The following is an 11318-nucleotide window of genomic DNA, read 5'->3' as shown; positions in this document are numbered from 1 at the left end:
TATTTAAAAAAACTAAGAATATAGCTACCATATAACCCAGCAATCCCTCTTCTGGCTATTTACCAAAAAAATTTGACATTTATTTATAAAGACATATGTACCCCTATGTTCACTATAGTATGAATTCATGGTGGCCAATACATGGCAACTGAAGTGTACGTCAATGGATGATTGGATAAAACAGATGTGGTACATATATACAATGGAATACTACTCAGTCATAAGAAAAGATGAAATACTGCCATTGCAACACCCTGGATGGATCTTGGGAATATCATGTTAAGCAAAGTAAGTCATATGGAAAAAGTCAAGAACGAGTAAATTTGACTTGTTTGTGGTATATAAAACTGAAAGCAACAAATGAACAAATAAGACAAACAAAGACTTGTAATAAAAACAGTATGATGTATTTTATATTATAGAATTGTACACTTGAAACCTCTCTATAATAATAAAATGGCAATATGCTAATTAGCCCGGACGTCAATCCAGATGTCCTTCCTGATGAAGCCGGGGTCTGGGGGAAGCCAGCCCAGGTCCCGGGTGTCAGAGGGAAGCTGGTGCTGGCAGCCGGGGGAAGGAAGGCCTACTCTTGTACAAATTTTCGTGCATCGGGCCTCTAGTATATTAGCCAATGTCACCTCAATAAATTTAATAAATTTTTAAAAAACACTAGAAAAAAATAGCTTGATTTTGTCATCCAAAAGATTAGATGCCATTTTCACATGTGTGTTATCCATGAGTAACATGACAATGAATTTTATATCTTTATTCCTTCAAATATTTTGTTGACAAACATTTTATAAAAGGTCAAGAATAGGAATCTAAAAAACCTCCTGTCTTTTTTAAAAATATTTTTTTATTGATTTCAGAGAGAACAGGAGAGGGAGAGAGATATAGAAACATCAACAATGAGAGAGAATCACTGATTGGCTGCCTCCTGCATGCCCCACACTAGGGATCTAGTCTGCAATCCACGCATGTGCCCTGACCGGGAATCAAACTGTGACTTCCTGGTTCATAGGTCGATGCTCAACTACTGAGCACCCCAGCCGGGCAAAAAATACATCCTGTGTTGATCACTGTGAATAATGCTGCAGTGAGCATAGGGGTGCACATACTTGAAACCTATATAATCTTATTAACCAATGTCACTTCAATAAATTTAATTTTTTTTAAATTAAAAAGATATAAAATAAAATTCCTCCTGGTTCACATGAACTTTCTTATCAATATTCTTTGACATGTTTGCTCAACTTTTTATATATTTTATCCTAATTTTACCAAAATCTAGTCCATTTGTCTTGATGAAGTTGTCTATAGAATGGATTTTAGCCCTAGCTGTTTTGGCTCAGTGAATAGAGCATTGGCCTGCAGACTGAAAGGTCCTGGGTTCAATTCCAGTCAAGGGCACATGCCCCAGTCCCTACTGGGGATTGTGCAGGAGGCAGCCAGTCAATGAATCTCTCTCATCATGGATGTTTCTCTCTCTCTCTCTCTCCCTCCCTCCCTCCCTCTCTGAAATCAATAAAAACATATTTTTAAAATGGATTTGAATATTTGCTATTTAAAAGCAACTTCCTGGTATATGTATATTGATAAGGCTACATTTGTGCATCCATTTTAAAATTATGAACATCCTCATAAGACTACATAATATGGCCAATGTGACTTAAGGATATGTAACACAATCCAACAAAATTTTATGGGCCCAGCACGCTTCCGCTGCGCCACTCTGCTGCCCCCCAACAAAATTTTAAATGTCAGGTTTTGTGGTGTGTGTTTTTTCAATTATCAGATTTGCCAAGGGGAGAGAGAGGCATCTTCACAGTTCTCATTCTCAGTCTTTTCTTTCCTTAAATCCCCGTCACTAACATGGAATTAATTTAGAAAGGGGAAATGGTAATGAATTTCCCTCTTTTGAATAATACTTAGCAGCAAGAGCAAATAAACAACAACAAAAAAGGTATTTTAATGTTTGGCATAGCTGCTCTGAAGTATTATATCAAAGCAGCTTCCATTTTTAAGGGGATTTAAATAACTAAGGGCTTAGCTTTGCATCATAACAGGATTATTTAGAGATGTGGGGGTGGGGGTGATGAAAGAAAAGGGTCTGCACCAGAAATTACCCTTGACCTAAAAGATGAGCATCTATGATGGGCTTAAGAATCAGCTGCCCTAAGGAAAGCTTTGCCTTTATGAAGCTGATGACACACTGTCTCAATTTGTGCATGGGAGACCTTTTCTATTTACAGTGGTATGTGATACATGCTTTTTCCTTAGCTCCTCAAATTCTGAATGCTTTTAATTTCAAATATTTTTAAATGTCTGAAATATATTTTAAAAATAAAGAGTTAAATGGCTAGGACACTTCATAGTTCCCTTAGTTCTGAGTTCATAGTTAGGAATTTCTAGGGTGGTGGGGGGGGGGGGGGGGATCTTAAAATCTCTAGAATCCTTTTGTTTCAGCAGAAGTTGCAGAGAAAACAGATTTGACTCATATGCTCTTCAACTGTCCCCTCAGCCGTAACCCATTTTCACAGAAGAGCCAGAGGAGAGCTTAGAGCAGGAGGCCTATGCGCTGAATCAGATGAATTCCAAAAGACCAACCCTGAGATTGGGCTTGGGCAATGATTCTGATCCAGATGCCCTGAGGAGACTTGGGTAACGTCCATACGAGACTCCATGAAAGTGAACAAAAGCCTCCTCTTTGCTCATGTCTTTTATCACAGACCGGAAGGTTGTCTACCGAATAGAATGGACTTGCCTAAATACACGACATGGAAACTGATGTTCTCCCTCTTCCTCTCACCCCTCATTAGAGGCTTAGGAGGTCAGGCTTCAAGCAGCATCCATGGGCATAAATATCAAGAGTACAACGAATTCAGTAGTATAATGACAACGTCAAAGAGCACCAACAATAGTTGGTCGGTTGTTTTTATATATATGGTAATATAGACTGTGAGCAATTTCAGGCAAGGTCTTATATCTTGGTCACCTCTTTGTCCCTTGTACAGTGCCTGGCACAAAGCAAATGCTTAATAAATAGTTATTAAATAAATTCCCAAGCTAATACTTTGTTTTTAGTTTTTATTTAATTCGGTCAGTATAAAACCATTCCTTGAGCACCTTTTATGTACCAGATGCTGCACAAAGCTGTGAATAGACAGACATGAATCCCTCCTCACACCTTACAGTCTAATTGAAATTGGTGAAGTAGCTTACACTCCTGATTATTAACACTATTGTTGTAACACTGGGGATGAACAACACTACTGCTGAGCCACTATTTCCTCACATACAACTTAATGGTTGAACAAAATTACCTATTGAAAGAGCATTCGGAGGCCAAAAACCAGGTGACACAGGCTTTATTAGAGGAAAGACCTGCCGGGCTGTCTCGCGAAGGGAGAACAGCAGCACGTGCAGCGGTTAGAACTCTTTTTAAGGAGAATGAGGAAGGCACAAGGGCTTGGGGTACTTGGCGAGAGCTGGTTGGTTAGTCCATGTATATGTCTATACAAGGTGTTCCTTCTGGGTTGGAGCCATATCATATTTACAGTAAGTCATCGCCATTCCAGGGATGGGTGGGTTTAGTAACCACATTCCAGGGAAAGGTGAGTCTATCACCTATTCTATAAAATTATCTAAGTTATGAAATTATTGTGAAGTATGAAACATATAAAGCATTATATAAATTAAGTTTTAAGATTGTAAAATTATTGTTTTAATTTGAATACTGCCAAAAATAGATGTTCTCCCGTCTCAAAGCAATTTAGTCTCTCAAATGGACACATGCACAGCATTATGTAAAACACATAAAGAATTTAGCAATTCTAGTACTGTTGTATTTTTAAACTAGAGCTCTATTGTTTAATGTAACTTCCTTGAGAATGCAACATTTGATGTTTGGTATCTTCTATAAGATCTAGCACTTTTCAAAAAAAATAGTATTCAGCAAATGAATTCATACAATGGAAACAACTTAAGAATAACCAAGGATTCTAACCTGAATGACATTTAGGAGATTCAAAAACCACATGAAATTATATGTAAAACTGCGGGTCTGAAGGCCACTTGGTATAATTCTTTGGTTTTATCTGATTCTCAATGAGTTCTACTACCCAAAATAGTTTTCTTCACTCAGTGTGCAGCAATTGAATATCAACTACTTGCCAGGCATTGTTCCATGATTCAGACTTAGAATCCAAAATATTTTTTATAAATAATGAATGTTAATTGCATCAAATTTTTACAGAATCTGCTTTCTCAAATTCACACCATTAAAATTAATGCATATTCTACTGAACATATTTACATTCTAAATCAGTGCTAGATACAATGAAGTCATTTACTATATTTGCTGGTAAAATGTACTTTAGAAATATATTCTTATTTGGCTTCATGGAAAAGGCTTCAAGATGACAGAACTGATGGGGCTTGAGTGAATAATATACATATATATGTCTATACATATATGTGTATATACACACACACATACATATAATTTAAGAAATCTCTAGTGAATTGTAATGCTCACACTGTTTAAACCATCTTTCATTCGCCAACTATCTTACACCACAGCTGGGTTTCTATTTATTCCTAACAATAACAATAAAGCTGTTGTCCTTTAAAAAGAATGATGACACATTAAAAAAATTCATAAAATTGCTTTGTAATCAGTTTTCTCAGGGACTTTTCATTGACTGAAATAAACAGCTTTCAAATGCTCCAGATTTTTTAAATCTCGAGAAAACCTTTAAAATTTAATGACAATTTTTTCCCTTTGGAAATTAAGCATCTCCTATCAATAGTCAATATTTATCTGAAGAGCTATTTAAATTCTCTGAATAACATTTTTACCTTTGAGAATGACTGCTATATTCTTGTCACAAAAATATAGAAAAGAGCATTTTCCCAGATATAGGCATAGCACACTGAAAGACTAAAATTCTCATCCACAGCAAATGTTCACTTTATAATGTGACAATTTCTATGTAGCATAATCTAAAGTCACTGTGTCGAAAAATGGTTACCTTATATGAATTAGCTAATTCCTATATTCTATCAGAACTGAATTGCAATTAGTGATAGTGGCCAGGAGATGGCGGAGTCTCGTTTTCTAAGATTTACTTCATTGGCCTTTGTGTTATTCATAACATTCACTTTAAAGAGAAATGTTTTATTAATGGCACTGTTATCACAAATGACAGATACGAATGAAAAATAAGACATTCAGAAAAAAATAAGGAATTTAAATTTCTCAAAAGTTTTACTTATTACTAATCATTTATATGTGAATAAAATATTTTAAAATACTTTGAATAACTTTTTCTCTCTCCAATGTACAAGGAACAGAAGGAAAGAAAAAGTTTAAAACAATAATTATTTAGAAGTATCTCAATTTTTCAATTCTTCCTTTGGTTAATTTTATATAATGCTGGATTGTTTTATACTTACAAATGTACTTTACAACTATAAACTCCAGTTTTCAATAAAATAAAAACAAGTACAGTTTTAAAATAGAAATTTAGCAATGTATATTTTAGGGAGAAAATGTGTTGGTTTAAAATAAAAGTATTTCTTGAAATGGCTTTATTCAAGGCACATACAATGTTTAAATGTTTCTTTCACTTAATAAATGCTAAAGAAGTCTTTAAATCTCAAGTTTATTATATTGCTTTTAAAAAACAGCATCTTTAAGGCCTGGTAATCCACTCACCTACACAGTGAGCACATTAACAGATGTGGATGTGGGTGTAGGTGTGGGGTTGCATTGCCTGCCTTCTAGAAATGCCTCAGAAAGGGAGAACAGGCGGGTGTGTTACAGATTGTCCTGGGTCAGCCTGGAGCACAGTCTGCTGCCAGTTACAGAGTCTTTACTGGGATGGTGGGAAGCATCCCTAATCATCCCCGAAAAGGCATAATCCAAAGCTGGGTGAAAAGACAAAGCTGGTACCAACCCAGGAGTGAGGTAGGGAGACATGAAACCAGGTAGCAGCCCTCTTCCTGGAGAGGAATACGCCAGTCGTAATGGACTGACACCTAGTCTAGGACTTAAGCTGTAGAGACTTGAATCACGTCCATAGGAAGCAGAACTGGTTTGAAGAGGAGAGAAGGCTGATTTACTCCCTAGAGTTCCAAAACCAATTCCAGCTAAACTAAAGTTTGAAGCTCTCTGGAAAGCTGCATTTCCCAATTCTCCTGAGCTCGAGAGGTCCCCGCTGGCTGGTTGGTGTTCTTTCCCGTTGAGGACCTGTTCAATAGCTTGGACCACATCCCCTTTGCAGAAATGCAGAATGCCCTCCAGCCGGCTGCGCCTGTAACTTGGGAAGATCTTGGTAAGGATGTCAAGAGGATCTCTTGGTCTTGAGGACACTGTGCGAAGTCTGGATTGGGGAGCAGTGAAGTTCTTGGCCCACTCACTTTCATTTCCTGATTCCAGATCAGAGGATGAGAGAGACCTGGGACTCTCTTCACCTCCTGATTGCTCCCCAGGGTGAGGAGACACAACGCTATCCTCCTTGGTTGAGTTTTCTGAAACAGATGACCTAAGATTGTGTTTTCCAATGACACCAATAGGCTTAGGAGATGATTCCAGGGTAAGTTGATGAGGGTTGGAGACTGGTTCTTTTTGTCCATTCTGGTATGAGTCACATTTACTCTCTTTGTGTTCTGGGGGAAAAGAAAAAAAAGAGGAATCAAATAAGGAAAAACTTCCCAGAACAACATGCTGCCTATTCAAAAACAATGCTGGATAGAATAATTCATTCCCTCATAGTATATTAGTAATACTTATTCACTGTAAGGAATTTTGATGAATAAGAATTTTTAAAGCTCATTTGGAAATGCCAATGTTGTAATAGTGGGAAAATGCTATTTATTATGCCATTTCAAGATTACAAAATTAAATAATACATATATTCAGTAGTTATTTAGGAATCAGAAATGAGAGTCCATTGCTATCCCAAATTGTTAATGTAACACCCAATATCGCACACTGGCAATTTGAAGTTTTCGTAAATGTCACTTAAGTTTTGCTGTTATCCAAGTGAGTCTTCTTTTCACAATGACGTGATGCAAAAAGAACTGAGTAAAATAATTATGTTTTAGATAAGAAGTTGAAAGAAGAAGCAACCTGAGTATGAAAATGTTCTATTTAATCATTAATGCTACATTTCTACAATTGGTTTTTAATGCTCACATTAGCAAGTTTCAACTAAATTACCTGAATAATGTGAAAAAATAACAAAATTGTTTACTCCATTTCAAATCTACACCAATAATAATAATGCTGTACCAATCTCAAGTCACACCAGTCACACACCTCATTTTAGTGAAAGGTGATACAGAGTTGGTATTTTTTATAATCCTCTGCGAAATACAGGTTTTCCTTTTCAATCCTATGAAAATATCGAGAAAAGAGATTACAGTCAAATTGTTTCTAAAAGAAAATTAGAAACAGCACTATTGCACTATTGTAATCTGTATGGACCTTCAAAGTGTGTGGTAAAAATAATATATTAAGTATTTATTTCAAATCTCAACACCCTTGTAATCTTAAGGGAAATTTTCCAAAAAATATTTTTACAGAGCAATCTGATTTTTCTACCTCAACTGGTTGAGCATGAATATTAATAAAACAAGAATATCTTTAGGAAAATAATAATGCATATATTCACTAAGTAACTTTTATTTTGGTTTATACTATAGACATATTTTATCTCATTTCCATTTTCAAAGAGTAAATTGTCAAATGGGATACTCAGAAAATTTCAGTCAAACTTTCTTATGAATGCAACAAAACAAATATTGCCTAAAGCAGTGATTTGCAACCGTGATTTGCAAAACTCCTATGTTTTCTCAAGGAGAGGTCCTACATTCTAAAATAATATCTACGATTTATTTTAAAATTAAAGTCAGTGCACAATTGAAAATTTTGATCACTAAAATCCTGTCATTACATCAAACATTTAACAAAAGAAAGGATGTTTCTCCTATAAAATTTCAACAACTCTAATATTGTCAACTTTAAATAAAACAATAAAATTCTTTTGATGTAATTCTGCCATGTGGAGAGAGATTGGCATTGGTCTGCCATTCCATTTTATTTTCAAGGATGATTCACTAAATATAGCCCCCTGAACATGTAAGGCCTCAAAATTTCACCTCTAAAGCAATTTATATGTATACATATATATGTTGTTATTACATTGTACTTATGGAGTATAATATAATGCAATAAATACAGATTGCATAAAACCATCTAGAAAATAAGGTGTCTTTAAAATACTGTGATATCATTTATATCATCTTTCTGTTCTTTCAACTCCTATTGCTCTTTTTACCTCTTTGCTTTTATCATTATATATTATGTCTTGAAGTTTTTGGATGTGTATAGTTTTCCTCATTTTGAATATAAGGTCCTTTTGTGTAGGGAAATCTTTATTCCCCTCTGAATCACTGTTAGTCTTTGTCTCATGAATGAGTAAATTAAGTGCCTTCCCACAGTTCATGGATATTGTGTAAGAAGAGGCAGTTTAGAAAAGCCGTGAAACTAGTCTTCCAAAAAAGGGGGTCAATTGAGCCAAAGAATAAAATAACATAATTGACCCTATGGAACAGAACACTTTGGGACCCCTCCAAGAAAAATATATCAATCAGTATGCAGCAGAGGTCTGTCAGCCAGATCCCACTGTCAATTTAATTTGTAGAATTTTAACTGTTACTTCTTTTTTATAGTAGTTTTGTTTAATAACTCTACTCTTCAGCCCTCTCTGATTTTTCATAAGAAATGTTTAAAGTCTATTTTGTCTTCTGAAATAAACTAAAACATGGGCAAAAAATGGCATAGGTGAAAAAAATCATATATGCCTTATGTAAATACAGAAATAGTTTTTTAATCAAAAGCACATCCTATGATATAAGATCTGCAGTTTTCATAATCTAGGAACGTTTTCTAATTAACAACTTACTGTATCATTATCATACAATTTCATATAATACAACTTGTCTTGGATTTATTTTTTAAAAAAAAGTACTGGTAACATTTTCACTCGTAGTGGGCCCTGTGGAGGATTATGAAATTCACTAAAATACAGTGCAATTTACATTAGCAGGATAAGTTAATTTGGAATAACCCTAGTCAAATGTAGATATGTATGCATATGTGTGTGTTTGTGTGTGTGTATATATATATATATATATATATATATATGACCTAACACAGTGTATTAAAGTTATTTGTAGCTGATAAATAAGAAAAAAATAATTAAAACTCCTTGGGTAAGAAATCCCTAATATTGGACTTTGAAATTCTTATCTGTGTTTTCACACGGTGGAGAAGCGAAATTTTTTCCACTATAGGAAGAGCTGAAACTTCAAATATTAGAACATTTTACACTTTAGGAGGCTGACAAATGAGGATTGGGGTGGAATGCTTAAAAATTTTGAAGAGACTGGGATGAAAAGAGGCTTTGGTGGATGTCAGTCACTTCCCCACTTCTGGCTGGCTCCAGAAATTTACCCCAAAGGTTAGGAACCTACTCTCAACTATCAGTGAGTTTCCCACACAAGATCAGAAGGTTGACTCTGGTTTTCTAGCTGAAAACAGTGCGGATCAAGCTCAAAACGCAGCCCCTCTCACTAAGCTTTTCACTCAATGACTACTCACACCAAGTCACAGAACCTGGGGCACAAACTCCATTCCTAACGTAAGTTGCTCATCTGATTACTCACCCTTCACTTTTTTCATTATCTTATCCATCGCCTAACCTCAGCAGTGGTTCTCAACCTGTGGGTCGCGACCCCTTTGGGGGTCGAACGACCCTTTCACAGTACTTGCAGAACAAGTACTGCAAGACCATCGGAAAACACATATATAATTACATGTTGTTTTGTGATTAATCACTATGCTTTAATTATGTTCAATTTGTAACAATGAAATTGGGGGTCACCACAACATGAGGAACTGTATTAAAGGGTCGCGGCATTAGGAAGGTTGAGAACCACTGGAAGGAACTGAAAGCTTTTCCAAAGTGAATGTGATGGGTCTCATCAGAGCAGTTTTCCAGAACTTAGTGCTTCTTTTAAACAACTTTTAAAAATATTTTTTTAATTGATTCAGAGAGGAAGGGAGGGGGGGGGAGAGAGAGAGAGAGAGAGAGAGAGAGAGAGAGAGAGAGAGAGAGAGAGAGACATCAATAATGAGAGAATGATGAATCGGCTGCCTCCTACAAGCCCCACACTGGGGATGGAGCCCGAAACCTGGGCATGTGCCCTTGACCACTAATTGCACGGTGACCTTCTGGTTCATAGGTCGAGGCTCCACCACTGAGCCACTGGCTGAGCTTTTTAAATAACTTTTATTGTCCGCCTCCAGGGCAAGGCTGCTTGTTTCACAAACTTTCTCTCCGGAACAATCATTTTTCTTTTGCAAAGAAGAAAAGAAAGACCAACTCACCTTGCTTTCCCTCCGTGGAATCTGGCTGGAAACCCTGGAAAGCAGGGGTCGCGAGCCCACGAGCGCGTCTCAAGGCGTCCGGTCCCAGCGCAGCCACCTCCGCAGGGACGCTGGCCTCCTGGGGGTCCTCGGTTCCGCTGCCGCCTCCCGAGGTCCGACCCCCGGGCCCCGAGGGCGAGGGTCCGGAGTACAGGAGCCTCTGCAGCCCCCCGGCCTCGCTCTCCTCCTGGGCCTGCTGCCGGCGCAGCGCCACCTGGGCGGCCATGACGCGCTGGCGCTCGGCGATCAGGGTGCACTTGGCACAAGCGCAGTCCCGCCAGCGGCAGAAGCGCTTGTGGCCCTTGAGCGCCGAGACCACGCCGTGATTGCGGCAGCGGGCGCACTTGGGGGTCCGCGGGTAGCCGCAGCCCAGCGCGCCCACCGCCCGCTCCAGCCCGCGCGCCGGCCGGGAGGCTGCGCTGCCCGCGGGGGAGGCGGCGGCTGCCCGCAGGAACAGGCTGGGCGGCCGCAGGAAAGTTGGAGGGAGCGGGATCCCCGGCGGCGGAGGGGCCGCGGCCACCAGCCCCGGGGCCAGGCGGGGTCCGCCGCTGCCGCTGCCGCTGCCATCTCGGCTCCCGCACGGTGACCGCTCCATTCCCGAGAAGTGTGGGCGCGGGGTCGCCCCCGAGAAGTGCGCTCGCTGCCCGCAACTAACCCTGCGGGGGGTTCGGGGACCCGGGCGACGGCCGTGGACCCGCCGCCTCCCCCCGGCACACGGACAAAGTTTGGTACAATCGCCGCGGTGAGCTGGGGACCGCCGCTCTAAGAGGTGCAGGTGCCCAGTGCGCTTCTGAGAGCCCGGGCGCAACGCTAAGGT

The 11318-nt window shown here is 38.8% G+C and overlaps 1 protein-coding gene across 1 annotated transcript; it reads right to left on the bottom strand.

The window, feature by feature from the left end:
• Positions 1–5743: 5743 nt before the first annotated feature.
• DMRTA1 (DMRT like family A1) lies at positions 5744–11096 on the bottom strand. Its single transcript, XM_070430182.1, has 2 exons — positions 10463–11096; positions 5744–6675 (listed from the first exon to the last, which is right to left on the bottom strand). Exons 1-2 carry the CDS (start codon positions 11094–11096, stop codon positions 5825–5827), a joined length of 1485 nt encoding a protein of 494 aa, XP_070286283.1. The 3' UTR covers positions 5744–5824.
• Between the last annotated feature and the right edge of the window lie 222 nt (positions 11097–11318).

The sequence above is a fragment of the Myotis yumanensis genome, unplaced genomic scaffold (assembly GCF_028538775.1).
Source record: "Myotis yumanensis isolate MYYU_CA2020_CCGP unplaced genomic scaffold, mMyoYum1.0.hap1 SCAF_12, whole genome shotgun sequence".
Lineage (NCBI taxonomy): Eukaryota > Metazoa > Chordata > Mammalia > Chiroptera > Vespertilionidae > Myotis > Myotis yumanensis.
The sequence above is the reverse complement of the archived record's forward strand: the minus strand, read 5'-3'. Positions and strand labels throughout refer to the sequence as shown.